Raw genomic sequence first — 27677 nt, 5'->3', positions numbered from 1 at the left:
TTTAGGTAGGATATTCCAAAAATACGAAACTATTTGCGAGCTGCATAGTAGATGTAGGTCATATATAGTTTTGTATATATTTTTTTCATAGATATCGTAACCAAAAAGGCAATGTTGGTCGAACTTCATTAAAAGCTATTATCAAAATATTGTTATATTATTATTTTTAATCAACTGAATCAGTGATACATGTATGTAAAACAGAAGTAAAATTAATACATTGTTCTTTATTGTGATTCTAGGCCAATGTTGTAATACGTTTATTTGTTATCGGATTTTGATAGTTATTTTGAAAACATATATTTCATCTAGAAAATAACAATGAAATAAAAACATAGGTCTTAAAAATTTCATTACTTCCTCTTCTTTAGCCTTTCCACTGGATTGAGTATGAACTTGTTTTTTTATTAATTTAAGATGGGAGTCGTGCTATAAAGGGTTTAAAATAAAACGATAGAAAATATTTTTCCATAATATATTTGGTATCTCTTGCGGTAACTTCTTTTCTTGACATCCCTCTATTTGGCACAATATTTGGCGTTTATGATGCTAAATACAATACTGTCATTCAATAAATAATCTCATGATTTATTATGTCAACTTGACATAGAGAATAGAGATCTGTCAAATAAACTGTAGACACGTGTTGTCTTTGCTTCTCAGACTTTTGTCAGAGCCTATTCCATATGTCTAAGTCGACGTACATAAACGAGTACTCAAGTGACTAGAAACAAATAGTTCACGCGCTTAGATCTGAAATTACCAGGAGACAGATATATTGAGTCTACTGATACTCTTATATGAGGACTCGCTCGATCGCAACCGTACAATTCACAAGATTTCAGAGCTAAGCGCTAACAGTATGATATAAATATTAAATTTAAATGCGCTATCCTTAATGTTCAATTAACTCTAGTCCAATGGCAGTATTGGTGTATATAATAATTTTTATAGTATATTTCTGAGTTAGCTAATATCAATTGGCAAGTAAAGAAAATCAGTGAGACTAACATTACATCGTTACAGACAAACAACCTTTACACTTATATTAGAAACTACTAATTATTAAACACAACAACTTCCCAAAGTTTCTCTTCTAACTCTTCTCTTTAGTTGATACCTTCTAGATTAAGAGCGTTCTGAAATAGAAATACGCCGAAATCTATTTCAGATATCACCTAGATGTAACAGATAGTATTCCTGTTTCATTCCGTTGATAGAAAATCTTTTTAGACGATTTTCTTTCAGTCGCATTTCGAATTGAATAACCAACTAAATGAGCAACCTGTCTATAAGAAAATTAACTTACAACTCCACTTATTCTTATTTCAAATTACTCATTTGTTTTGCGATTTCGTTAATGTCTTTTGACGCGCAAAAGTTCTGACACTGTTGTGTCGTCAATTTATTGCCAATTGTCCTTATACCTAACCATCTTACATCATCGATTAAATATTTAATTATTGCTTTAATTTCATATTGGTCTGAAACATGCTGCAAGTGAGAAATCGTGTAAAAAGACAAGTGGTGTGCTATCTGTGTGCTTATCTTCAATATATTCGCTAGTTTATAGAAACGAAGCGGTCTCGACAAACAATTTCTAAGAGCAGCCAAACTACTAGTAAAAGTACTTCTAAAAGTTGAACACTAGACACTCTAACGGGATAGCCGTCTCCGATGACTTTTAAAGGCTTCTGACAGAATTCATCCTGAGATCACGTTCTTAAACATAAAGTACAATCTATTATTGCTTTTTAGAATTGCACTATTAAGTTTACAAATACAGCTTAACAACTCTCTTTGATATACAAGTACACTCCGCGGCTTGCATTGTCCAGCGTGGGCGTGGGGTGCCTCAAGGCCATCGATTAGGTCCGCTAATTTAATGTTCATATGTGAACGAGGAAATTTTGAAGTCTATAGACACTTTATGAATTACAGCGCACTCAGACGGGAGGGTCCATGTGGCGCTGTAACGACGTCAGTCACGTGTGGAACACCCACCCTGGGACCGGAGGTCACGCGTCAGGAACACCGTGGATATGATGTTGATAGTTGTGATTTAATTTGTTTGCGAACTCATTCATGATATCCCTGAATATGACCGAGTCGAGGTTCTCCCCGAGGATGTACAGGAGATACCAATCCCCCATCTTGCTCCGGCGCACGATCGTGTCTACATTGTCTCGTCTGACGAGTCTGAATCTCATTCTCATCATGTAAACGCGCATGCGAGGGGAGAAGATGATGACGATTCTGTAGATGAGTGTGATTAAGGTGAGGATGCCGAGGATGACGAACCAGAACCAGAGGAACACGTAGATCTTCTCGTTGACGACGTTCAGCGGCAGAATGCAGAGCGCGTCGTGGCGCTCAACCTCGCCCGACGAACCGAACTTGTTGAATAATGTGCATTTTACCATTCTGAAAGATAAAGAGATATTATTTATTATAAATTAATGAAATTTTAAAGTTATAAAATATAGACGTGACCTTAGAGGTTAAAATGAAAAAAGGAGACTGAATGCCGGGAAACCTTTTAATTTTATTATCAAGTTAAATTTATAATTTTATTAAATTAAATTTATAATTAGATGAGGTTAGATTAAATTAATTTCTCTTTTCTAATGTACTCTTGCTCCAGCTTATTTTAGAGTAATTATGTTAATATTATGTTATGGTAATATATGTTATTGAAAACATCAAAATAAATACCTAGGAAATATATAAATCATCGGATCAATCCTGTCCTCCTGGTCAGATTCCATGTAGGCTATCACATCTAGCCCAAAAGTCATGAACTCGCCATCAAAGAAGCGGTTCATAAGGAACATTTGCCCTGGAATAAACAATTAATATTAAGTAAAAAAAATCTAAAGGGACTGTTAGTCCCTGATTGGTCAGATATCTAGGTCCGTAAAATGAAGTAATCAATGGCAATCTCTGGTCTAAGTATATGTCTTTGATGTTCTTTCTATAGTACAATTCACATCCATCGTTATGCTGTAGAGAGGAACCATGGATTGACCACTCCACCGGGTACTTACCATCCTTCAAAAGCGGAGAAGTTTTTAGAATTTAATTTTTATTAACGCTCTGAACCCGACGAAATTTTACTCAAGAATTGTAACTCCGTATCTATAAATACGAGAGCGTTTTGCACTTAATATATAGTTTAATAATTAATATATAAAAATTCCAAAGACCGCATCATCATGACTAACAACTATGTATGAAGGATGATTTATGCATAAATTACTACACATATGTTATATTATAAACAGAATGAGGCTAATCCCTATAATCATAGATTCTTTAAAACATTTTTAAAACTCGGAACTATTGAATAAAAGAGCGACTTTAAGTAGGTTGGATTTACGTCAATATGCATATCATGTTTCTTAATATTTAACAAGTATGGAAAAGAGTCAAATCATACTGATACGAGCCTATTTATAATATTATTATATTATATTCTTAAAAGTCATCACTACCGCAACTCAATAGTTCTAAGTTTGACAAATTATTACACGGTTCTATTAAATATCTTAATACAACTAGTTCTTAGCTTCTTAAAATAAGAATTCTTATACCACTAGATGCAGTATTATAGCGAGTGCGCATTTATTACGATCAGTGTAATGCGATATAAAGCATTCTGCTAATTTTTTACGTTTCTTTAACATTTATTTTAACTTTAAAAACCAACATGTACCAACGAACTATCCATATCATACGGTGGAAGTTTTGTTATTATCAATTTATGATTTATATATTATATTATAAATCAAGCAATTGTATGATTTATATATTTTGCAAGCAATTATTATCGTATTAATTATACTATCATCAACATAAGCTAAATCTGTTTCATACATCAAAACAGAATCATCAAGAATAAAAAAGAAAAAAATTCGAGCATATGAAAATTGAAAAAATAATTAAGACCCGTCAAATTTAATAATAAATTTTATGATATAAAGTAAAATTTAAATCTAGGTTAACTTTGAACGGTCTAATTTAAGTTTGAGATATTTGACAGTACAGACCAAATTGTAATATAAAAAACACAATTAAAAAATAATAATTTTTTTTTTTTTAATTATTAATTGTGTTGGAGTGAAGGCCTCTTTTGTCGCTCATCTTCGTATCTATTTTCGATATTTAAACCACATTATCAACCATTAATTTATCGATCTTTCAACGTATTATAATTAATACCTCTTCAGCATGGCCCCAGTATAAAGAGGTCGTCCCATAATAACCGGCCAACATTGTATTTGACTACAATATATTAAGCCATTTTGAATCATTCAAAACATGCTTATTATTCGATGCGAGCCACTTCCGTTTCAATAACAAAAATAAGGGCTCCGTTTTGGGATTTTGCTGGTTATGCTGTTTTCTGGCGGGCCATTAAACTAGCTTAAAAGGTTTATTTTATTCATGTATATATTTAATAAACGTCATCATTATGTTCTAATTTAAAATTAATTGGAAATAGTCGTGTTTGTTATGTGAATATATTACATTAATCACGTGTCACGTTGTTTGTCCGCGATGGACTGCTAAACTACCGAACCGATATCAATCAGATTTGTACACCGTGTGCAGTTTGATCTAAGTTAAAAGATAGGATAGCTTACATCTCAAGTTATAGCTGCAATATTATTTTATTGCCAATATTTATTTTTTTGAATTTTTGAATTTTATCAATTATTATTTGATAAAATTGTAACAGATGGCGCTGTATTAAAAGTATCAATGTTTCACATATCTACCTTTCACATTAGTACTCCTACCGTTTCCCTGGAATAGTTTACTACAATGTAATATAACAAAAACCTTAGCTATAGTAACGAAACAATTTAAAGTGCCAACCCAGTAAAAAATCACAAATATCTGATACAAATCTGTGTCTGTTTGATATATAAATGTGGTAGCACTCTAGCTTAATTAGTCGTTAAATCAACAGCCTAGTCTCTTTACTTACTAACAGAGCCATGTTCAGACATTTCATCAAACAGCTAGTAAAATTACTTGATGACGTTTGACAATTAAATGATCGATGACGTTACATTACTTGCTCAGCCTGTTCATTTCTACTAAATTTTTAAATTAAGAATTTCTTATGTCAGATATTTCTTTGCTTTTTTTATTTGTCACATCTAATTTATTAAATATTGTTACAAACTCTACGGCTGAATATGATTTAGGCCTTTAAACGGCTCTATTTAGTAAAGAGGCTGTTTACTGAACGGCTAAATGAGCTATTTGGCTGTGACATAAATTACCATTAGTTAAGCTTCAATTCAAATACGGGATATAATATCGTGCTTCCTTACCAATGTGAAATATAGAATTATATTGTGTTGAATAAGCAATATTTTCATTATACTTTATGTTTAATGGCCACAAGTTTTAGTCCACGGAAGGCAACCAGCTGTCGTGAAAGCGTCCTGAATCACAAACTAGTAGGAGCGTGAAGCTTCAAAACAATTATGAAAACCAGTTCATAGAATCGTGGTCTGTGCGAGCGATCTTCGTAGCTCTTGAGTATAAAATCTTTATTACTTCTAAATATCAGATGCGAAACATTTGACTATTATATGTATGGAAAACTTAAGAAGAGCAGTGTTATAATGAACTAACCGATATAACATTTTGTATGAAGAAATATAACTTATCATATGTTTACGCTAATATTGGGTACTCTATAATGTTTAAGACACAGTCTCAAGTTTGATTATATATCAATGAAATTTGATATTATATATTATTCCAGAAACGTCGTTTAATAAAGGACAAATTTATTACAAATGATCCCATCAGCACAGCCTGACATAAAAATATATTCAAAACTTGTTATATTAAATGAATTTTTTACACCGTTCACAATAACGTACAACTATGATTCAATAGTCTTTATCATGTACACGTCTATAAATACAAAAAAAATCCTATTGAATATTATACCATTCGCGAATCCAACATCACACAAAAATTTCATCAAAATCGATTCGGAGATTAATTAGAACAAATATTTTTTTATGTAAAAGCAATTATTTAAAATGATGCAATATAGCTTAAAGACAATCAATAACTCTTTAAAAAACCACATTCCAAACGTAATGTTACGAAAAAATTGTTTGAAATTTAATTTCTCTCTACAAAATGACTGATATTTACTCATTAAGTAGCGTGCATCAAACTGTCAACACATTTCACAGATTTTAGATTTGTATAAAAGTTGAATTTCATTTTGAAACGAAGTGTTGGCATCGTTGCGCATTGCACATTTTAATTCCTTTTTTGTGCAGATACAAGCTCGCTTAAGTGGATCCTATAAAATTTATTTTTTATACACATAAGTACATTTTAGCAAATATTGTAGCTTTCTTTATTATAATTTACAGTTTTATTATTTATACTTGAAAAATTTTGTTTATAAATGTGCCCTATCACAAGACACTAATTTATTGTAAATACATATTTCTTTCACATTTAACATTATCAAGAGATCTACGCTATTGACAACTGTAAATACAGTAATCTATAAAAATAATGTATAAAGTTCGAGATAGAATTTGGGTACTATTGGAATTACTGTATTAGTATACTGTATATATAAACAACGGTACACGACAGACGTTATCCTGAACGATATTTCAAACGATTAGAATATTAAAGAAAGTATGAAAGAACCGACTGAAGTAAGATCTGCCGGACTGATTTGTGAATCTAAACCATTGAGAGCTCTACCCAAACGGATACAAAAAACATCATTAAAATCGGCCCTGCCTTTTAAGAGGAGTTCAGTTACATACACGTTCACTAGTGTTACATAATGCAAGCTATGCTATCTTTTAAGTTAGATCAAACTGCACACGGTGTGCAAATTTGATTAAAATCGGTTAAGTAGTTTAGGGCGAACCAACAGCGTGACGTGTATTTTAGATATATTATCTATGTTGAATTATTAGCTTGTTTGAATTTCACAATGGTATACGTTATATCTATATTACTAAGCTTCCACATATGACATAGGACTGGACTCTATACAAGAAATTCTCTCTGGCAGAAATTCTTAATTTTCTAGAACCAATAAGTAAACTGTCAACTTACCAATAACATTGACAAGAGCGAGCCCCTCGCACAGATAATAACGGTAGGCCCACCAGTTGTGGTAGCGCAGGTTCTCCCACAGATAATCCAGTATCAATTTCTTCTTCGTCTTCTTCTCTATCTCGGTGCACACACCTACGTCCAGGTCCATCATAAGAGCCCGGATTTTTCCTCCTTCCCATGACTTCCATAACCACCGTGGAGCGTAGAATAACATGGCCTGAAACAATATTATTTTAATCATTAATCGATTTGCATACAACTTCGACCAGTTATATAAATATAAAAATGATTCTTAAATAAACAATGTAATTGGGAAAGAATATTGTTTCTCATGTGACAGTATTCCTCTCTTCCGGCAGATGGTGCGGTTTTTCGCGGTCGCGGATATGTGATTGATGCAAAAATAGATAAAAACCATCCTTGATGCGGGTGCTATCATGCCAAAATTTCAGCTCCATCGGTGCAGAACTTTTTGAAGCGTAAACCAACATAACATTTATATATACAGATACAAGTTGTTAAATAATAATAATTTACATAATATATAGTATCAACCATTCAGTTTAGGAGTACTCTTTGACGTCTGCATTCGAAGGCCTATATTGGCCAACAGTATATTATATAACCAGAAAATTGTCATATTCCCAAAGTAAGCAAACAAATATTAAACCTCCATTCATTAGTACTAACAAAGAAACTTTAGCGTTGCAATTTCCCGGCGACAGCAAGGGTTTTCATGGTTTTCCGAGCTTTCTAGAGCATCTTATGTGAAGCGTAGTCTCCGATACCTGTGTAAGGGTCCTTGGTCACGTAGGCATCAGGAGGAAAAAGTAGGGAATGTTGGAAAATGTGCTAGCTCGGACGGCTGAGACTGAGCAAGTCGAGTGGTGTCGAGTGTTTGCACGATTTGCAATTATGCCGGCGCTAAATAAATTCTGAGGCACAGTTAAATTTTTTGTATCAGAACTAACCGATCAGTGTTCATAAACAGTTTTACAATACGTTTAGAGATGCCAATCGGAACAAACAGTTATGTCAAACAATGCCGGTAACAGTTTCAGACAAATCATTAAGGGTTTAAATTTTAACTTGAACCCAGAAGCATAAGGATTGCATAACGTTTATGTTATATATATTTAAAACAATTTTTTCAAGTGTCTCTGATATTCGCTTTTATATTCCAATCTTTCTCCGTTATCTCTTTTACTTCGTAGTTCCAGGGCATCATTTTTTAAAAATAAACACTATAAAAATGAGTTAGATTGATACTTTGATAATTATAAAATAAACCAATCAGAAGGTGGAATATTTGTTTATTAATACGTCATTCGTGAAGGAGGCAATGAAATGTAATTTTATTTTTTTTAAATTTGTGAGAAATAAAAAGTCCATGGACGATGGCATGGATGGACGATGGGAGTAGTAGAAAAAATATTTGTATTATGTTATTTTTGCTACGAAGACAAAGTCACGCGCATTAACTCGTAGTACATACATATTTGCTGACTTCAAATAGGGAAACTCGAACAATAACGCAACAAGTGATGGATTCACGCTCAAATGGAGCTGTTCATTCGCTCGAAAAGATAAGAACAAATATGCTCTAGCACCTGCTCTGTGCTTACTTTATCTCTTAGACTATTTGTAGATATATTTCATGAGCTCGATTTCTGTTTTGTTGAAGGCCAAAACTGTTAGACTTCTCGATACGTCAAAGTAAGTTGTCTCTCATGCTACCGCAGCCTTCGGTTTGCAAAAGCTGGCAGCTTTTACATAAAAAAGAACATTTTTTTAACATCGTTCCGATTGGCAGAACAAGCATTACACAACAGTTTTACTTTTAAGTTTTAATGATAATTGGTTAGGGTAAAATTTACAGTCGATATTTACAATACAAAGAAAGAAGGAATTAATAAAACATATACATAAATGCAGCATACTTACGAAGTACTTTTAATCTACGAATAACAAATACATAAAATATAAATCAGTGGCGCTACAACCTCATGAGGTGTTGGCCTCAGATTTCTTAATCTGTTTTCATGATCATTTTTAATCTACATAATAGGCATGTAGGTGATCAGCCTCCAGTGCCTGACACACGCCGTCGACTTTTTGGGTCTAAGACATGTCGGTTTCCCCACGATGTTTTCTTTCACCGTTCGAGCAAATGTTAAATGCGCTCATAGAAAGAAAGTCCATTGGTGCACAGCCGGGGATCGAACCTTCAACCTCAGGTATGAGAGTCGCATGCTGAAGCCACTAGGCCACCACTGCTCTAATACCAAACAAAAAATAAAATAAAAATAATAAACTTCTTGGGTTCGATTTCTGTATAAATAACATGTTCGCTTTATAAGGTTTCGCAAATTATTTCGACGTTTGAAGTACTTAAGAGCGAGAGAACAACAATTTAAATGTAATGCATTGATGCTATGCGTGGTATAAACAGAATATGTTCAAAAAAAGGTTTAAAATAGACACTCATTAGAATTAAAAAAAACTCAAATGTAAAGGAAAATTTTCAACACGAATTTTCTATTTTCCGCTCTTAGGCTTCATTGTAAATGGAGGAATTGTATTTTCATTAATGCAATGTTTTAAACACCGGCTGAGAGTGGAATAACATTTAGAAAGTTGTTTGTGTCTTAAGTTTTTAAATAATTATGCGGGAAAATTTATTTTTATACTGTACTAGTGACTTGACTTTCCATTAGTTTTATAAAACAATATATTACCAAAAGAACTACCACTACTGATGTCTACGTGCGACTCTCTTCTCTGAGAGTTCATAGGTTCGATCCCCGACTTAGGCGACTCGTTCGCGGTGTTAAGAACAAAAAAGTTTATAAAGAAATATAGATTATGAGAAAACATATTATTATAAACAAGATTTACACTAATATTTCAAAACTAAACACAATACATACATGCTTTAAAAATCTTAAACATCATCTTGTCTACCTGTCCTATGCTAAAACAGACAATATTCTTATTGTGCAAAAATAGTTTAATTATTAATTAATGTGTTATGTGGAAATTATTTTATATATCAGAAAGAGGACATGTCAAAAGGAAGACACTGGTTGCCCACGACACGGAATCATCCTTTTCAAATATTCTTTCATTGTGTATAATACAGCTTCCTTCTTTCTAGATACAGATATATGTTTTACAAGGAAATTAAGAAAAGGAAAGGAAGCTTCATATAGATTGTGTAGATGCTAAATAAAAATGTTCTATGTAAATTCACATTTGTTGTAGAATTAAACGTAAGTACATTTACTTGTACAATATACAAAAAAAGTACTGAAACATGAAAATTTTAAAATTCGCTCCCAGGAAACGGAAACCATGGGGCATTTATTCTTAAAGCGAAACGATTCCTTTACTTGGCAAATGGATACAGCTAACATATTATATCAATATGGAAGCACAAAAAATATTTAAAGTTTATTCGTTGTCAAAGTAAACAGAGCATATATTATATTATGTTTCATTTTATATTTGAGATTTATGTTTTGTCTCCAACGTTTATTACTTTTATAGATAACGTGGGTTAAAGATAGTACCGTGTTTGTTACAATTACAAATATTTTTAAGCTATTGCATAGACTTTATCGCGGGCTTTGAGCCCGACGACCGAATCAAGAAATTCCGTAACGAAAATAATTAACCTAACACACGATGACGATTGCAGCCAATACGCGTAAGAGCGGAACAGAACGCATCCACATCGGCCTGGCGGGTTCGGTGACGTAGCGCTGGTGCGTTAGAGAGGGACAGAACGCATACTGCGTATTCACATCTCCCTGACGAGATCGGTGACGTAACGTAAGCGCGGTCGGTGCAGCCAGTACGCGTTAGAGTGAGACAGACTATATAAGCGTGTTATTCTGATAGAGTGGTAGAGTGGTTGATTGAATTAATACCAAAGAAAAAGAATACTGCATAAAGAAAATATAAATAAATAATTATAATTGCATAAGTTAATAAAAAAGGTTTGCAATATTAAGTATTATATTATAATAATAAATATCAAATACCGTTATGAGTTTATAGCAAATAATGCTTCCTATTTGATTATAGGTTTTCACACTATGCACGAATAGTTCCTTGCCAAAACTGGAACGTACTATGGGTAACCAACATTGTTAAGGGGTGTTAAAGGTACGTTTGAGATAGGAAACAATAACAATATATCATAAGTGTTTCTTCGTATTGAACAGTCCATAAAAGCTATGTTTTTGCTCGAGGCGTGCTGAATTCAGGGTTACCAGCTAATTGGCAGCACATTGGCACTGCGCGGCAATTGCATGGAAATTCACAAGAGTTATTGGCCAGTTTATTAGTTATCGGGAGATTTATTTTGACTGGTAACATTGACGCGAACTAATAATGTTGCCAGTGTTTCGTGATTTTTAGTAGACCGCTGTAAATGCTTGACAATGTATACAAATATACTAAACCATATTTTCAACTATCAAAATAATGTTTTCAATTCGATTTGTTTCAAGTTTTCTTTACAATTTCAAGTATTGCTTGCTCGTGATCGACGAGAGATTTTTTCATCTTTATGTGGTAGGAACAGATTACATGGTAGAATAGGTAATGTTCTTTAAACTCAGCCTAAAGATTTGCCAGAATGAAGCAAATAACTTCTTTAAGCATTTTTTTACAGACTAAGACTCAGCTGGTTTGCTATGTCCTATCCACTTTCGAACGCTCAGTTTGCTGTTAATGGGGACCAAACGAAAGCTTTTGCCATTCATGACGGGCAATTGCGAGGAATCCAAGTGGAATCCAACAACCACACCAATTATTTTTATAGTTAATATGAAATTTATTCTACTTAAATGTGTAATAGAATTAGTTGCTCTTCTAATAATAAAATATTTCGAATTTCGCCTTGACTATTGAGGGATGGCAACACTGGCCAATTAATGAAAGGTGTTCCGCTCATTAATTATAAAAGTTGCATGTGTGGGAATTTGAAGAGATCTCAACCAGGTCTCGAGCGCTGACAACGATGAAGAGGAACCTTGTACAACACACAAATTACACAGATTTATGCAATGATATCAAAATCCTATATGTCAAGGTCAAATGAAAAACGTTTAACCTGCCTTTAAACATTCAGGTATAAATGCTTTAACACACAACGCATATGTTGTATTGAATACATTAGTTTAACTACAAATAATTGGAATTAAATACTTCAAACACTAACTATATATTTATTATTATCATTAAGAGTGGCGGAGAGTTTATTGCCAGTTTTTCTCTTCCGTTCTACGCCCTTGATTTGAGAATTGGCAGTAAATGTAAAATTAGTAGCATTTAATGTATATTTCTTTTTTTGACGTTCATAAGTGTACATTATGTTACCTATATGAATAAATGATTTTTGAATTTTTGAAACAAACTCAGAAAGACTAATTGAATTACAATACATTTTTCTTACAGCGCCATTTCCTTTCGAATGTAAGCGACCATCAATCAAATTCAGAAATTCACTTACGCTTAATTAATTATTAACGAGTTAAAAAATTTAAACTACTTTACTTAATGTGTCGCCCAGACGTTTTATTGTAAAAATATTTTATTTAGCAGCTAAAGAGCAAAACTGATTAATTCTAATCAGCATTTCCCGATAAATTTTCACCCAATTTCATATAAAACTGTACTTGATTAAGAACCATTCCTTGTCAGCATTTCTGCCTCTTCAGAGCGACCTATCTCTGCCAGACCAGTAGGTCAAGATATTTATAGGTGTAAAAGTGAGCAACTTCATATAATTTATATTATTAACTAGAGCCTAGATCCGAGTTCCACTCGTTCTCTGGAGATAAAGATATCTCTGCTGAGTGTGGCTTTTGGTATTCCGTAATAAACACCTAATGAACATGGGAATACTGCACATTTTTTACTAAAATATAATTATGATATGAGATATTTATTTCAATTTGTTGAATAATTCTAAATGCCTGTACTGTTTATATAATTATTTTAACATAGAAGTTAAAATAATTATAGATACAGTATTAACAATATCATTAGCCTACATATTAATGAAAATGTATAGATAGAAAATTAACAACACAACAAACTGTGGATGTGTGTTTGTACCTTTAAGGCTGGCAGCATCTCCTGGCTGTAGCATTATTATTATATTAACTTTTAGTTTCTCGTTTCGAAGACCACGACATATTTTGGTTCTCAGAGCCAGCGGAGTCTGTGATTGAGTACACTACTCCAAAAAGCTTTGAAGTTTGTTATAATTTAATTTGTACAAATTGATTATAACTATGAAATTATATTTTTGGCTAGTTAGATTAAATTTTCTGTTTCAAATCTATGAATGTCTGTCGTTAATTTTAAATGTGTTAGTAAATTTAGGCCAGGCAGGTGCTAATTATTCCCACTAACTAACTTGTTACTAGCTCATTAAAATAATCTTCACTAATAACGCTAATTTTTGTATTTTAACAATCAATGCGTGAGAATGTTTGATGTCAAAAACCAATTCTACGTACAATATCTTTGAGAGTACAATCGACAAAATAAAAAAAAACAGCACAAACATTTCTGATTTCGTTATCATATTGTCTTTAGTTAGGTTTCACGTACTGTATACTACATAAAAGAAAAAAGCTAAAAAAATCCAAATGTTGAGTTATGTACATAATGTCATAAAGTAATTGATAAGTTATTGTAGTCTAGAAGACAGGTGGATCACTGCGAGTAATTTTTATTATTTATTAGTCGTACTTTGAGGAAGGTTTTTATGGAGAGAAAAAAATAAAAATTTAGTTTTATGACTTACGTTTTTATGCCTGAAAAACGAAAAGTCTTTATATAGCAAAATGTTCAATTTGTTGAATGCTAATAAAAACATAGGCTACGCAAAAAAAACAGCGCAGCAGCAAAAAAAAAAAATAATTCTTGCCGTGAAATAATCACTCTTATACAAATAGCGTTATTTAAGGAATTTTAAACTATACTTGATGCCATAATTTCATAAAACACAGTTTAAAATTGCATCTCCACTTGACCGCAGATTTTAAAATTTCCTGGCTCCTGATTTCAGAAGCAGCCGAACGTGTCGACACACTAATCGTCTTCCTCACACTTTTCCCTCTTAATTAGTTCATCAGGCATATTATTCGTCTAATTATTATACTGTTTTAAAGAACTAAACGCTAATGAGCAAACGTGGTTGGAAAGTACAATTTTGTTTTAACATGGCCGCGATTTACTACCACAAAAATCTAATAAGAAAAAAGTATGATTTAGATTTTGTGACATATTCCTTTAACGATTTTGAGAAAATTAACCTAACGGACTCATTTCAGATTTCGATATTATTTAGAAAGAAGAATTACAGAGAGCGACGATGTTTTGATATGTGATAAACATTCTGCTCCGTATGGAGGGTATTTTTTTCTGGGAATCGAACTAAGGATATCCGTTCCGTAGCTTGCTAAGTATTTTAAAAGAATTGATATCAGACGTTAAGATTGAGATTTGGACGCACAGATCACTAAACGTCAAAAAAACAAAGCAAGGTTAGGTGGACGTTTTGTGTAGTTACCCGTATCTCTAGCGATTTCATTTTATGCCTGTGACAATGAACATAACCGGTAAAAAAGATTCACTCTTACATAACCATTCAGATTTCTTTAATAAATAGTGTGCTGTAGAAATAAGTGACGAATAATATCCTGCTATTTCATTGTGTTTGTGCACCTAAAATCAAATATAATATATATTATATATAATGTAAATGGAAAAATTATCATATTCTAGCCCAAATCCTTGATAATAAATAGTATTATGATTCTTCCTATTTATTTTATATATTTGAAGAATCATAATACCAATATAATATACAATATAATAAAATATATAATATACCATAATAATAATAATATATATTTTATTTGCAGATTAGTTTCTTTGGTTTTCATGATATGTCGTTGATCTACGTGCAAGACACGTTTTTATTAATTGTACGTATAATAAATTAAGGCATCCAAGAGTGATATATCTGCCTTATTCAGAAACGAAGCTTACTAACTATGACTCCCAAATGTCTGTATGTCAGTCTGTCACGTTTCTTCCTTCCTTTCTTCGTTCGTTGACACCTCGATGAAAAGTAAATTGATTATACCGGAGTTTTCTGTTTTATTACACTAATAAACCATACGATGGGATCGCTTATCATAACTTATCATAACAAACTCTTCTGGTCATTATCTCATGGTAAAGAATATATTATTAACGTTCGATTATAGTTGTGTACAAACATCACGCACGCACTTAATTTTAAATACTTTCGGTTCCTATATTGTTTTATCAATAAATAATTTTTGTTACTTATAACATGGTATATAGATTTATATACATTTGTCATATCACTCTGCGGCAGTATTATCTGTAAGGATATGATAATTTGGCATAATTGAGCACTTTCCCACGCTCAAGTAGGCATATTATTTATGCCTTCATTAGCATTTCCAAGTGTAGGCCAGGCCATAATTCAGACTAACTGCGTTTTGGTAAAACGAGCGGTTAACGTAACACGTTTAGAGCGACTCATTGTGTTTCTATATTTTTAATTCACAACACAGGAGTAATTAAAAATAATATTTAAAGGATGTTTGAAAACAATCTTCTGCTATTTGAATTTTCTATCCAATTTTCATTAATATATCTTATAGTTATTTGAAGTTATACTCCATTAGTAAAGTACTATCAGTTTATGAGTAAGAAAGAGAAAGTAGAGAAGCGTAAATAATTTGAGGATATCTTAGAGCTAAGAAATTACGTATTATTATGCGGCTTATTAGATTTTGACTTGCTGTAAAAAAAATATCACATCTTCATGTCGTGAATTTTTGTGTCATTCATTCGACTTTCGGTTCCCTTCCTATGTTTTCCCTAAAGGTACGAGCAAATACGGGTTGGAATAGGACAACTAAGTCGTGTAATATGTGATTTTCTATTTACGTGTTACTATTGTGTTATTTCATGAAATATCGCCTATTAACTGTTATAAAATCAAAAACAAAATAAAATGAATGCGTGGCTTCTGAAAGGTCAAACACGAGTGCTCTTCAAGAAACGTCTGTTTGTTGCAAGGTCACCCGATCGAACCTCTTCATCAGGCAAATCGTTTCTTTTAATGTAACCGAATGAAATACAAGGCCGTATAGGCAGGGTGGAAATAGACCTGTCTTGATAACAAAAACTTATATTAATTTTACTTTAGTAGTTTCAGGTTGATGAAAATGTTATTTCGAAAGTCAGAACAAAAAAAAATAGCTATAATTATTTAAACAATAGATTTATTGATATAAATTCTCAGAACTGTAATTACACCTTTGATGGACATTAATTTTCTTTAAAGTTTTCAACAGATGGTTGGGAGGTTGAACCACGTAGGCATATATGGATTTTTCTTTCTATGTACATTCTCTTATCAGGAAGAAAACCGGCCTTAGAGTCAGCGGCGTGTATCAGGCAAAGAACGCTGCCTGTTATGAAACATAAATAATCGCGAAACTACAAATGTCTTTTTCTAAGACTTATTCTTATTTGGTGAAGGAGAAAACCCTATAGAAATAGATAGTGTACATATAGAAAGACCAATACACGAAGAATGTATTATTTATGTGCACTTTTATTAATAGTGTACAAAAGAGTAATGTATGGATTGTAGCCCTTAAAACTGGTGTCACTTACGAAAAAGACCATTTTCCTTTCATGAACTCAAAGTACGTGATTATGTATCTTTATTCGTGATCGTGAGTATGATTCAAAATAAACTGGATACAATAATTACTGGCATAAAGGCAATCATCGTGATAGTTTAAAAAAAACTATATTTGATGCTACGCCGTAGGCATATTGTAGCATGTTTTAACCGTATTTTAGTATTTAATAAATATCAGCTCCGAAACGTTATATCGTATAGAACTAAATTCATACATGTTTTACTAATTATAAAAAATGTGTGTAATGATATTATTGATAATTTAGGATAATCATTATAGCAGAGTGTCAGTCATTGCCAGCAGCGAACCCCATTTCATTGAAACTTTACATTTCTTTAGATTGACAATGAACAAGAAACAATTTTGGAGAATGACCTTCCGTAATTGGCACATGCTAATTGCCAGCCTAATAGAAAAAGAATCATCATTATTAAAAAACATTTTAGGATTTAAGGCGAACTGATTTTCTACCAATGTCTTTAGGTGTAAGGGTTAATAACATCCCATTTGTGCACAGTAGGGATGTCAACCCACGACCTCAGCATTAAGAAACGGCGCTTATGTAACACTTGTTTGTTACTAAAATATGTAAATACATAATTCTTCAGCTATCATTAATGTGCTAGATATTTAATTAACCCATATTACTCCGCAGTGATCGAAATTTGATAAAATCCTACTTCCACGGTTAAAAATTGTCTATGGCAGATCGTAATTAGAGCGGCGGCCTCCAAATTAATGAATCGAGTTAAATATAAATTTATTCTTTATTGAATAATATTTATTTAAATTGCTGAGGTGACGTTCTCGCTTGGAGGCGTTTTTGTTGATCGGTGAACTTAATAGCGAATCTAAGTAGAATATATGCAATACCTTTTAACCAAGACAAGTTGATTTTTTTGGTATGTATTTCTGCAAAAATCGAATTCTTCTTTAACCGAAGAGTTGGCAACCTCGGACAAAAATTAGTCTAAATATTCAAAGGGGGAACCCTGCCAGCATCTTCGAACCTTGCCTAGAGGGACTCCTTTTAATAATATATTTTAGTAATTATACATAAAGGTAGTTTATGTTTTGAATTATTAATTATTAAAAATTAAAACGTATCTTATTAGAGGCCTTTTTAAAATTGCTTATTTTTAAAGGTTTTTGAAAATATCTACTTACTTAAATTGAAGCATTTGTTTAAATTTAGAATAGTTTGATTTTTTTGTGTGACGTTACGTGTTCTAAGACGAACAAAACTAGATACGACTTCTCAACCATACATTACAATAATATTTCATGTAATGTAAGTATGGTTTGGTATTAGTCTTATGTATTTTATTATTGTTGAATAGTGAATTGATCATGAAAAGATATAGGGTATAATATAACAAAATTTCACAACCATTGTGTTGCCATACCCTGCCGTTCTTAAATTCTTATGCCCTATATAAATTAGTAGTAAGAAACTTAATTTTGTGATTAGAATTGAAATTGTATTCAAAACATAACTCTGTTATAGTATTCTTTTAAATTAACTTGTTTTTCGTCTATGTCCATTATGTTAGTCAGATGTATTTAAAACGGTGCATTGTCAACTATTATTTAATGACATCAGGTGAGCCTCTAGCCCGTTTGCCCCCTGTTCTATAAAAAAAATGGCTTTTCAAAATTTCCCTGAAAAGTCGCAATACTGCTATAAGATATTTTGGGATATGATTTAAAGAACAACAAACATGAGTTTAATTGACGGTCTGTTTATAATAAAGAGAAAACAGCATTATTGTTTCCGAGACTTGATGTTTTTTTAAAGTTTATTGTGTCCCAGATAATCAAGGTCTTGTATTATAAATTCAGTCATTATCATTATATAAAAAATGTAATGGCGCTACAATCTCTGCACTATTTTTTTTAACAGGCAAGTAGATCACATGTGGTAAACGCCGTCGAGTTTGGGTCTGTTTGTCAAGCTGGCGTTAATGCACAAATAGATAGAAAGTACATTGGTTCATAGCTGGGTTCTAATTTACGACTAAGGGTGGTGTGTAGCCCGTTGAAACTTTTTTTTTATTGTTGGCAAATCAATTTATTGAACCGTCGAGGCAATTTAAAAGTGACGCGGGGAGTGTGGGATTCCGTATGGTGCAATGGACACCTAACTAATTGGCAGAGAAAGCCTAATAAGTAGTTAGAAAATATTTAATTTAAGTTATTTCGTATAATAAATTTCGTTTAGAAAACATTATGAAATTTAATTTACTTATCATCAATAATTGTAGAATTAGTTCCCATATTGCTCTACTACGGGCCACGCATTATTGTTTCAATAACCAACTTGATTTATATCACAATCAAAAACATGGCGTTTAGTATGCATTGCTTTGTAAGATGAATCGAATAAATATATTATTAAATTCCAGTCTTGAAAATCTTGCGAAACTTACTGGTCAATAAAAACTAAATTAATTGTACATCTATGAAATCACTGTGTAAAACAAATGTATCTATTGAATTGACAATGTTATACACGTTAGTTAAGTCACATCTGAAATACTCAGAACTCAAATCGATTGTCGTTAACTAACCATTAATTATAGGAATCGGTAACGATACCCTTATTAAAGTATAAAAATAGTATCGTTTCCCGTTATGGGTGTAAATAATGTTTAAATTAGGTCGCGGTGTAATGGTGTCTGGCGTCCGCGCGCCGCTCAGCATCATTTGTAACCTCCGCTGATTATCTTAAGGCTTTGTGAGATTAGGACGAGTTCACATTGTAATGTCAACTGTTTCTTGAGTTATTGAAAGTGTCAGAGAGCGCATGTGATTTCAGGTGACCTTAAGATTCTTTCTTCACATATCTCTATCAATATGAATAAATTGTGAGAGACAAAAAAAAATACAAAACTGTCAATATTTCATAAAAATGACTACAGGTACACTTATAGTAATAAACAAGTGCAAAGCCATAAATTTGTTTTATTAAAATAATTATTGATAGCTGTGACAAGACAGGCAAACATAACATACACGAAGAGAAAATAGAAATAAAATAAACATACCAATGGATTTATAAAAATTAAACAAGTGAAAGGTGCAACTCCAAATTACGTCACACATTAACATCCTTAATAAGTCATGTATTTGTGTACTGAAAAGCCGAATTCGCTGCCACAAAACATGCTTAATCAGATTTTGTGTGAAATGTGTTCTGCCCTATAAAGTGAGAAGAAAAATTAGCATGTTGTTGTATTTACGGAGCCACATTTCGCGATCTCGACTGCAGCTTAGCCTGATGTTATTATCACCGCTTTTGGAATTGCTAATGAGCCGTACTTTATGTCCTTACGACTTTCTAGGTCTTATCAGATTATCTGTTTATTGTCCGTTCCAATTTCTTGATACAACAAAAAGACTTGCAAATGCGGTAACTCGGACATATGTATGTCGAAACATTATGGAACACTAAGATTAGAAATTTAAGAAATTAAAGTCAAAGTTGTAATTCATGTAAAGTCTTTGTAAACTTTATTGGTAGAAAAATTGTCCGTGGTTTTATTACTTAGCGTTTCTGTTACAATTATCCTACACTAGTGCAAATAACATTTGTTATGGTCGTTTTTTTATAATATCAGACCAAAAAACATCGAGTATTTCAGTTGTGTATTAGGCACATAATTTACTTGTTTATAAATATAAAAATGTTTTTGATATACCACAAAGGGTTCTACTGCTACTGGAATATAAAATTTTAAGACAACTAAAATAACCAGCCCAATTTTTAAAAAACACATAGGTACATATTTAAATGATGACCGGAAAATCAGATTATCATTTGTGATAGCTTAGATAAGGTGAAACAGAAACGAGGCCGAAGTAACAAAGGTGTTAATCGCGAGATTAGTTCGGTCATTAGCACTATCGAAAGACTACTGTACCATTTTTGTTAACATTCTGTAACTATTATGGCAACTCATCATGGTCTGCCAGTGTTCGTTTGCAAAACAAAACAATTACGATATAAATAAAAATTTCGCAAAATAATTCCTTGAACTCTGAGGAAAAATATAGAATTAATGAAAATTTTTATTTTATTTAATACTTAGGTTTGAATGTGGAAAAGCGAGATATTCTATGGGGTAGCATAGCAAAATTTTCCATACGTATGTAGCTGCTAAAAAAATATATTAAGACGAATTCGCGGTGGAAGCTAGTTTTAGTACATATTAATTTAAGAAGCTCTGTGTCATTGGTCATTTTATAGTTAATCCTTCTCCGATGCCATTATTCCACTATTTACCAAAAATCGAACCCAACATCTTAAACAAACAAACAAAATATCTTTTTCATCTAGGTAAAGAAGTACACTTATAACGTCAAAAAAATTAAATTAATTGTAAATTTACATTTACTTATATACGACACGTGAATTTTGTTAGCCACATAGACATGGAAGTGAATGTTTTATCTCCCAATTTATTAGACGAAATGCTTCAATTGTTCTTTAGTTAAACAAATTAGTGTAGACAAATTAGATTTTTCATTAAGAATTACACACATGAACGCTTATCAACGTCACTTAAGCCTGTTTACAGTCTGTTAAAAAAATCGCCCTGACAAGAACATCTTAGAAGGTCTATCGGGTTCAAATATTCTATATTATATCTATTTTAAAATAACCCATATATCGATAAAAATAATGAATAAAATAAAATCTAATTATTTATCTATAACTATACTGGAAGGAGGAGAGCAGTCTTGGCCTAGTGGCTTCAGCTTGTGACTCGCAACCCTGAAGTCAAGGTTCGATCCCCGGCTGTGTACCAATGGACTTTCTATCTATGTGCGCATTTAACATTCGCTCGGACGGTGAAGGAATACATGAGAGGAAACCGTCTTGCCACTTTCAAAACGATGATCCTATTATGCCTATTAGATTGACAAATGATCATGAAGCATATACAGAAATCTGAAGCCCATACCTCAAAATAAACTGAAAGGAAAAGGAGACAAACATAAATGTGACGTTTGCTTTTTAAATCAAGCGAAATCGGGCAAAATACGTGACCCGATTTATTGGGTTATTTAAAAAAATGCAACTTCATAAAATCGTGTATTGATATAAAAGCGATCAACAAATTTATTGATTTTTGTTACAGGGCCTCTAATAATAATTTGCGGTACTATATCCATATGTTACCCACGCTAATATTGAGTAATGCCTTTTGGCACCAATCATGATATTAAGCGGTAATAATACTCCAATGGCTCAGTAGTCTATGGAATAGATAAATAAGGGTCATCGCAAGTATAACATTAATGCTACGAAATAAAAAAGCCAAAGTGTGTGTGTATCTTTGGTCAATGCACGATCAACGTATGGGATGCGTGTCCAAGAAAGTACGATTCGTAATAGTAACGGCTGGTTTTCTATCTAAAAACGTAACTCAGTCATGTATCGTATTTCTTCTAATCTTTCAATTTTAACACAAATTACCAGAAAATATATTTAATAAAACTAAAAAATGCTTAAAAATATATAAAAAAACTGTGGTATCCTTTATTAATGTCTAATATGTCTAATATTAGATATAACGGCTTTGTTATTCCTATTTAATATAAAGTATATCGTAATGATTAAGGCATCTTTAAATAAGTTAATTTTTTTGTATAAGTAGCAACATTGTAAACTGGGTTTTATGTTAATTAATTATGTTAGAAAGATTATTCCGTTTTTGATAAAAAAATGAATTGTTTTGATATAGTATAATAAATACTCATACGTAAATCAATAAATAAAATAAAAGGTTAGTTTGAAAATGAAAACATAATCAATTTGTGCTATTCTTAACAAACTTAGTTAATAAATAATAAAATTAATAATTTTCTAAGCTACTATGTTTAGACACATATAGCCTTGGTAATAATATCAGAAATATTCACGGCAAGAGCAGATTTACGTTGCTTTCAAATTTATGTTTATTCACTGATAAGAGATCTGGGTTATGGATTATTTTCACTATCTATAAAGTATTATGGGGTACCGAAATAACTATGACCACGTTCAAAATTCGTTTGGTCGTGAGAAATTTCCTAGAAGAGAAGTTTCCGTGGTTTAGTTATCCATTAGATAAATACACCACGACACGAATATCATAGATAATTTATATATAAGCTATTTCTAAAACAAAAACTATTGTCTATGACTGATACATCAAAACTAGCATACTTATTATAATAAATGTAAATTAATAATTATATTTCATAGATTCTTTAGATTATTCATTATCTATTCTGTATTAAGTGATGTTTAATTTAATTCGTTTGGTCTATGGAAAACACGCTAGATTTTGCTTGTCATTAAAATTTTATTTTTTATATATATGTATATTTTCAAAGAGTAGGATAAAGGGGATTTCTTAACCAAACAATAAATTTTGTTACAATACATAATTATGTCTGCATCACATTTGAGCTTCAATCATCATATGTATTTAAGCCCCTACATGCGATGGAGGAAGACGTTAATACCTTTCATGAGAATATCGATGCAGCACAAAAACTAGCTCATGGAAAAATAATCATTATGGGAGATTTTGGAGGAGGCCTTCTCCCGGACGGCGGCCGCATCTTAGTTAACATTATATTTATATCTATTTAATTTAATTTATGTAAATAGAATGTGAAAAAACAAAGGCTTATTATTATTATTATATAATTTGTATATGTTTATTTTTAAATAATTAAACGCAGCAAATAGAAATTGCTTTCCTGTAAATATTAAAATACTTGAAATTATAAAGAATGGCTTGTCGCAATCGAGCAAGGCGCGCGAAACTATAACACCTATTAATAGAATGTTTATCAGGACCGTTTCACAATTTTTATTACTACTCTTTAACGGACCGTTAATCTCGCTAATCTCGCGATCATAAGGAATTTGTAATCAAAATATTAGCCGGCTTTGATCGTCATATTGTGTGCCTAGCTTACAATCACTGTACTATAATGTCGAAATATTCATTGGAGTATTTGTCAACCAAAACAATATAATTACAGACGTTTAAATAAAAAAATAACTATTTATTTATTTAAACGTTAATAGGAGCGTACTGAAAAGTAAAAGACGTAATACAATTTACAAACGCCACACAAGTAATGCCTCTGTAGTGCTATAAGTAATAATAATAAAAGCCGTTTATTTCTAGCGAACTGTGAAATAGACTTCCGGTCTTCCCTAAGGGATACGACCTCCAACTATTCAAAATTCGAGTGTATTCCTCCCTCAAAGGCCGGCAACGCACCCAGTGAAAGTGGGTGTCTATAGGCTGCGATTACTACCCTTTTAGGCGTCCCGCAGGCTCGTTTTCCCGCCTATTATTTAAAAAAAAATCAGATATTTTTAAATTTACATGATATTTTTATCAACTTATTGTTTGTATGTACGTATGCCCTTTTTTGGCAAAGCCAAACAGCCATAATTTTTGAAACAAAAATAATGTATGAACGTTTTTATTCAATTACTTTAAAATGCCTGATTCATTCGCTAATCTCAGTATCCAGTAATTTCAAGTAACTTTGTGAGCGTTTTCTATTTGATTAATGAAAAAGTTTAAAAAAATCACATATAGAGATATGAGAGATGTACTCTAGTTTATTTGAAAATGTTATTTTAGTCTTACCATTGAACCCAGAACCTCTGTATTAGCCACATTAATTCAGTAATCAAAGTGATTTACGATATACATTACACATTTAATCTTGCGGAAGAGTTTGAGTTGTAACTCATTTCAATTTCCTCTAAAAATCTTTTGATGAATGACTGATATCTTGCATCCTCATAAGTTATAAACATACGTTGTCATTGGACATAGTATGGACAAGGCCTGATTAATTTCATATAATATATTATATACCTTTTTTATTATATTTGATACTACTGTGCCCTCGCTTTGTAGAGTATAAGTTAAATGTATGGAAAAAACGGATATTATATATTAGAATAAAGTGCTGGCAGGCGGCATATTTAGTTACGAGCTATGCGTATATGCGAGTGTACGTCTATTAAATATATATTAAACTAAAACTCACCTGAAAGAATAGGCAAAAACACACCCATTGGTAGTATTTATAAATCTTCCTATCACTCATATCTTCCTTCCCTTTCTCGCGGCTGTTGCCGATGCCTGGGTATGGCACCTCTACGCCGACCTTCTTGTTGAAGAAACTCTTAAGGGTGTACGTTGAATGTATCCAGCAGTATGTGTTCAACACGTCCTCAGGTATATCCTTGGTGTGGATGCAGTCTATTGGATTTCCGACGTACTGTCTGGTCGTGACGATAAGGCTGAACGAGATCAGTAATATGACAGTTATAGAATAATGTAGCCTAAACACCGGTGAGTCGATGTGTACATAGTTCACCTTTATGAGATTTTTTAATCCGCGAAAAACGTCTAACATCTTAAATTCAGTCCACACCACACTTTGAATCCATTCACTAACATTATTTTACTCTATTTATTGTTGTAAGCACCAATTGAATCGATAGTTCGATGTTGTTAAGGCACTTTTTAATTTGGCAGTGTTGTCATTATCAAGCGCACCGTTCTTGTAACTTTTTTGGTATTTTTATGAACTTTATGAACGATACCATTGTGTCATATTTTCTACGTTTCATAATTGTTTTGTGTCATTTATCTGTCTTATCCATGATGTGATAACGTAGAGAGATGTGTCATCGAGCTGCAGGCGAATTATATATTCTTAATTAGGTGGAGTGGTTTCGTGAATAATTGGAATATTAATAGCAGTTTATATTCGTTTCAGGCGGCACTCATGCACCGAGCTAAAATTTACGCTGTCAGATTAAACGGTCGTCAGCCAAAATCGTCCGAATCATCTAAAATAGTTTTAATTACTTCATTTAGAAATATACTAATTCAAAGATTGTTAGCGATGTGTAATAATTTTTATTAATTAAAATAGTTTTGTTTAGACTTAATAAGATTTGAATTTGTTTTTATTATTTGTAATTTGTTTCTAGTGGGTCTAGACCGCATAAAACAGTTAAAAAAAACAGTACATAATGAGTTTCGGATAAAAAATATAGTTTTCTATATTTTAATTCAACGGGAAAAGGACGAAGCGTAAGAAGGAGAAGAGAAGAATGTGGGTAGAAATATAGAAGCTTCTCAGAAAGGGAATGGAGAAAGAAAGCCATGGATAGAGATAGTAGGAAAAAGCCGGATGCCTGAAAAAGCCCTTTACCATAGGAATTCCATTCAATAGTACAGAAGGAAATATATAACCAATCCAAGCTATATATTCAACATTTGTAATGATTGGAAATAGGACATAATTATTATTATAACGGAGAGAATCATTTAAACTCATACAAATATGTATCAACATTTATGTCTAATTTAAATAATATAAGCGTTGGTACGCTGTAACATACAACAAAATATAACAAAAATTATTTCATCTGAACGAACAGGGCCATACAATTAAGACGGAGGAAGTACGTGTTCTAATTATATTATTTACTAAAAACGCTTCCACGTACCGTCTGTTGTCATGTAAACATAGCAAGACGTATTTCCTTAGAGACGGCATATAAATAGACAAGGAAGGATTATTGTATTTGTTACGTTATCCGGGCATACACCTTGTAATAGCTAAATTGACTGATTTTCTATTAAGTTTGACCACCTAGTTACAAAGAGTGTGTTTTTTACCATTGGGATTTAATAATAAACGTAAAGTCTCTTTCTCGAATGCAGGTACTTTTTCATAACAGGCTCTCTGCGTTTTTGATTAGTTTTGAAGACCCACAATATTTTTATCACTACCTTGGGGGCATACAAATGTTAAAAATAGAAAAAAAGGTTAAAAAAAATATAAACGTTTCTATCTATTAGAATTTAGAGAGCTGTGATTAAAATATTTTAAAGAATGCATTATTGAGTACCTATGTCATAGCCGTTTTTTTACTAGTAATTAAAAAATAATCGTTAAAATAAAATTATCGTTAATATAAAAAAAAAATGTCATTTATTCAAGAAAACTAGCGCATAACATAGTGTTATGTATAATTTGGTAAACTTCAATAAATAAATAAGATATAGAAAAATAAATAGGATCCATTATTTATTAAATGTTGACAGTTAAAAAATATACCCTTTGTACGAGAACAAAAATATACAGATTTATTGAGACCTTTAATTTCTTTCAATTCAATTTTCAGCACGTGAGGTCAGAGAACAATAAAATACAAATGTAGGACTTCAAAGGAGTCGTAACCTGTCAAAACGTACACCAGGTGAATGTCATCATAACTGCTCATTGTAAATTATGACGACTTATGCCGAAATACATCCGGGATCGAAGATTTGTATATTTGGATAAGATTTTGACACACGGGAGTCATAGTACGCGTTAAGTTCTGAATTTTACCTGTTATTAAAACCACAGCTTAGCTGGTTTTTTATTTGTCCATATGGTAAGACAAAATATATTTTTAATACCAACACATCTAAGATGTCATAGAAGAAAAGAAATAGAAAGTTTTTGTGATTGAAGTTTACAATGCAAGGTATAACATACCATGTACCATGGTCCAAAAGTGTCGAACCCTCTCATTTGTTTAATTTATTTGACTGAAATCAGATATACGTAGAGTGCGTATATCTGATTTCAGTTATATTATATATAGACAAAGAACTTTACATGTTAGCACGAAAGCAGATTTAAAAGATTAAAGAATATGTTAATTTTAGTATT

At 32.0% G+C, this 27677-nt stretch overlaps 1 protein-coding gene across 10 annotated transcripts in view; it reads right to left on the bottom strand.

Annotated features, from left to right (window-relative positions):
• Positions 1–459: 459 nt before the first annotated feature.
• LOC110991852 (innexin shaking-B) overlaps positions 460–27677 on the bottom strand; it is a 101453-nt gene continuing 74235 nt past the window's right edge. For 3 of the 10 annotated variants that reach the window (XM_022257385.2, XM_022257386.2, XM_022257387.2), the window contains exons 2-5: positions 24984–25740; positions 7126–7345; positions 2716–2839; positions 460–2424 (exon numbers count right to left, since the gene is read on the bottom strand). In XM_022257385.2, the coding sequence (XP_022113077.1) occupies positions 2019–2424; positions 2716–2839; positions 7126–7345; positions 24984–25355 (1122 nt within the window). In that variant the 5' untranslated portion in view covers positions 25356–25740 and the 3' untranslated portion in view covers positions 460–2018. Of the gene's footprint in view, positions 2425–2715; positions 2840–7125; positions 7346–24983; positions 25753–27677 lie in introns of all 10 variants that reach the window. The other 7 variants (XM_022257389.2, XM_022257390.2, XM_022257391.2 and 4 more) reach the window with 4 other exon arrangements.

This window comes from Pieris rapae, chromosome 2, assembly GCF_905147795.1.
Source record: "Pieris rapae chromosome 2, ilPieRapa1.1, whole genome shotgun sequence".
NCBI classification, from domain to species: domain Eukaryota; kingdom Metazoa; phylum Arthropoda; class Insecta; order Lepidoptera; family Pieridae; genus Pieris; species Pieris rapae.
The sequence above is the reverse complement of the archived record's forward strand: the minus strand, read 5'-3'. Positions and strand labels throughout refer to the sequence as shown.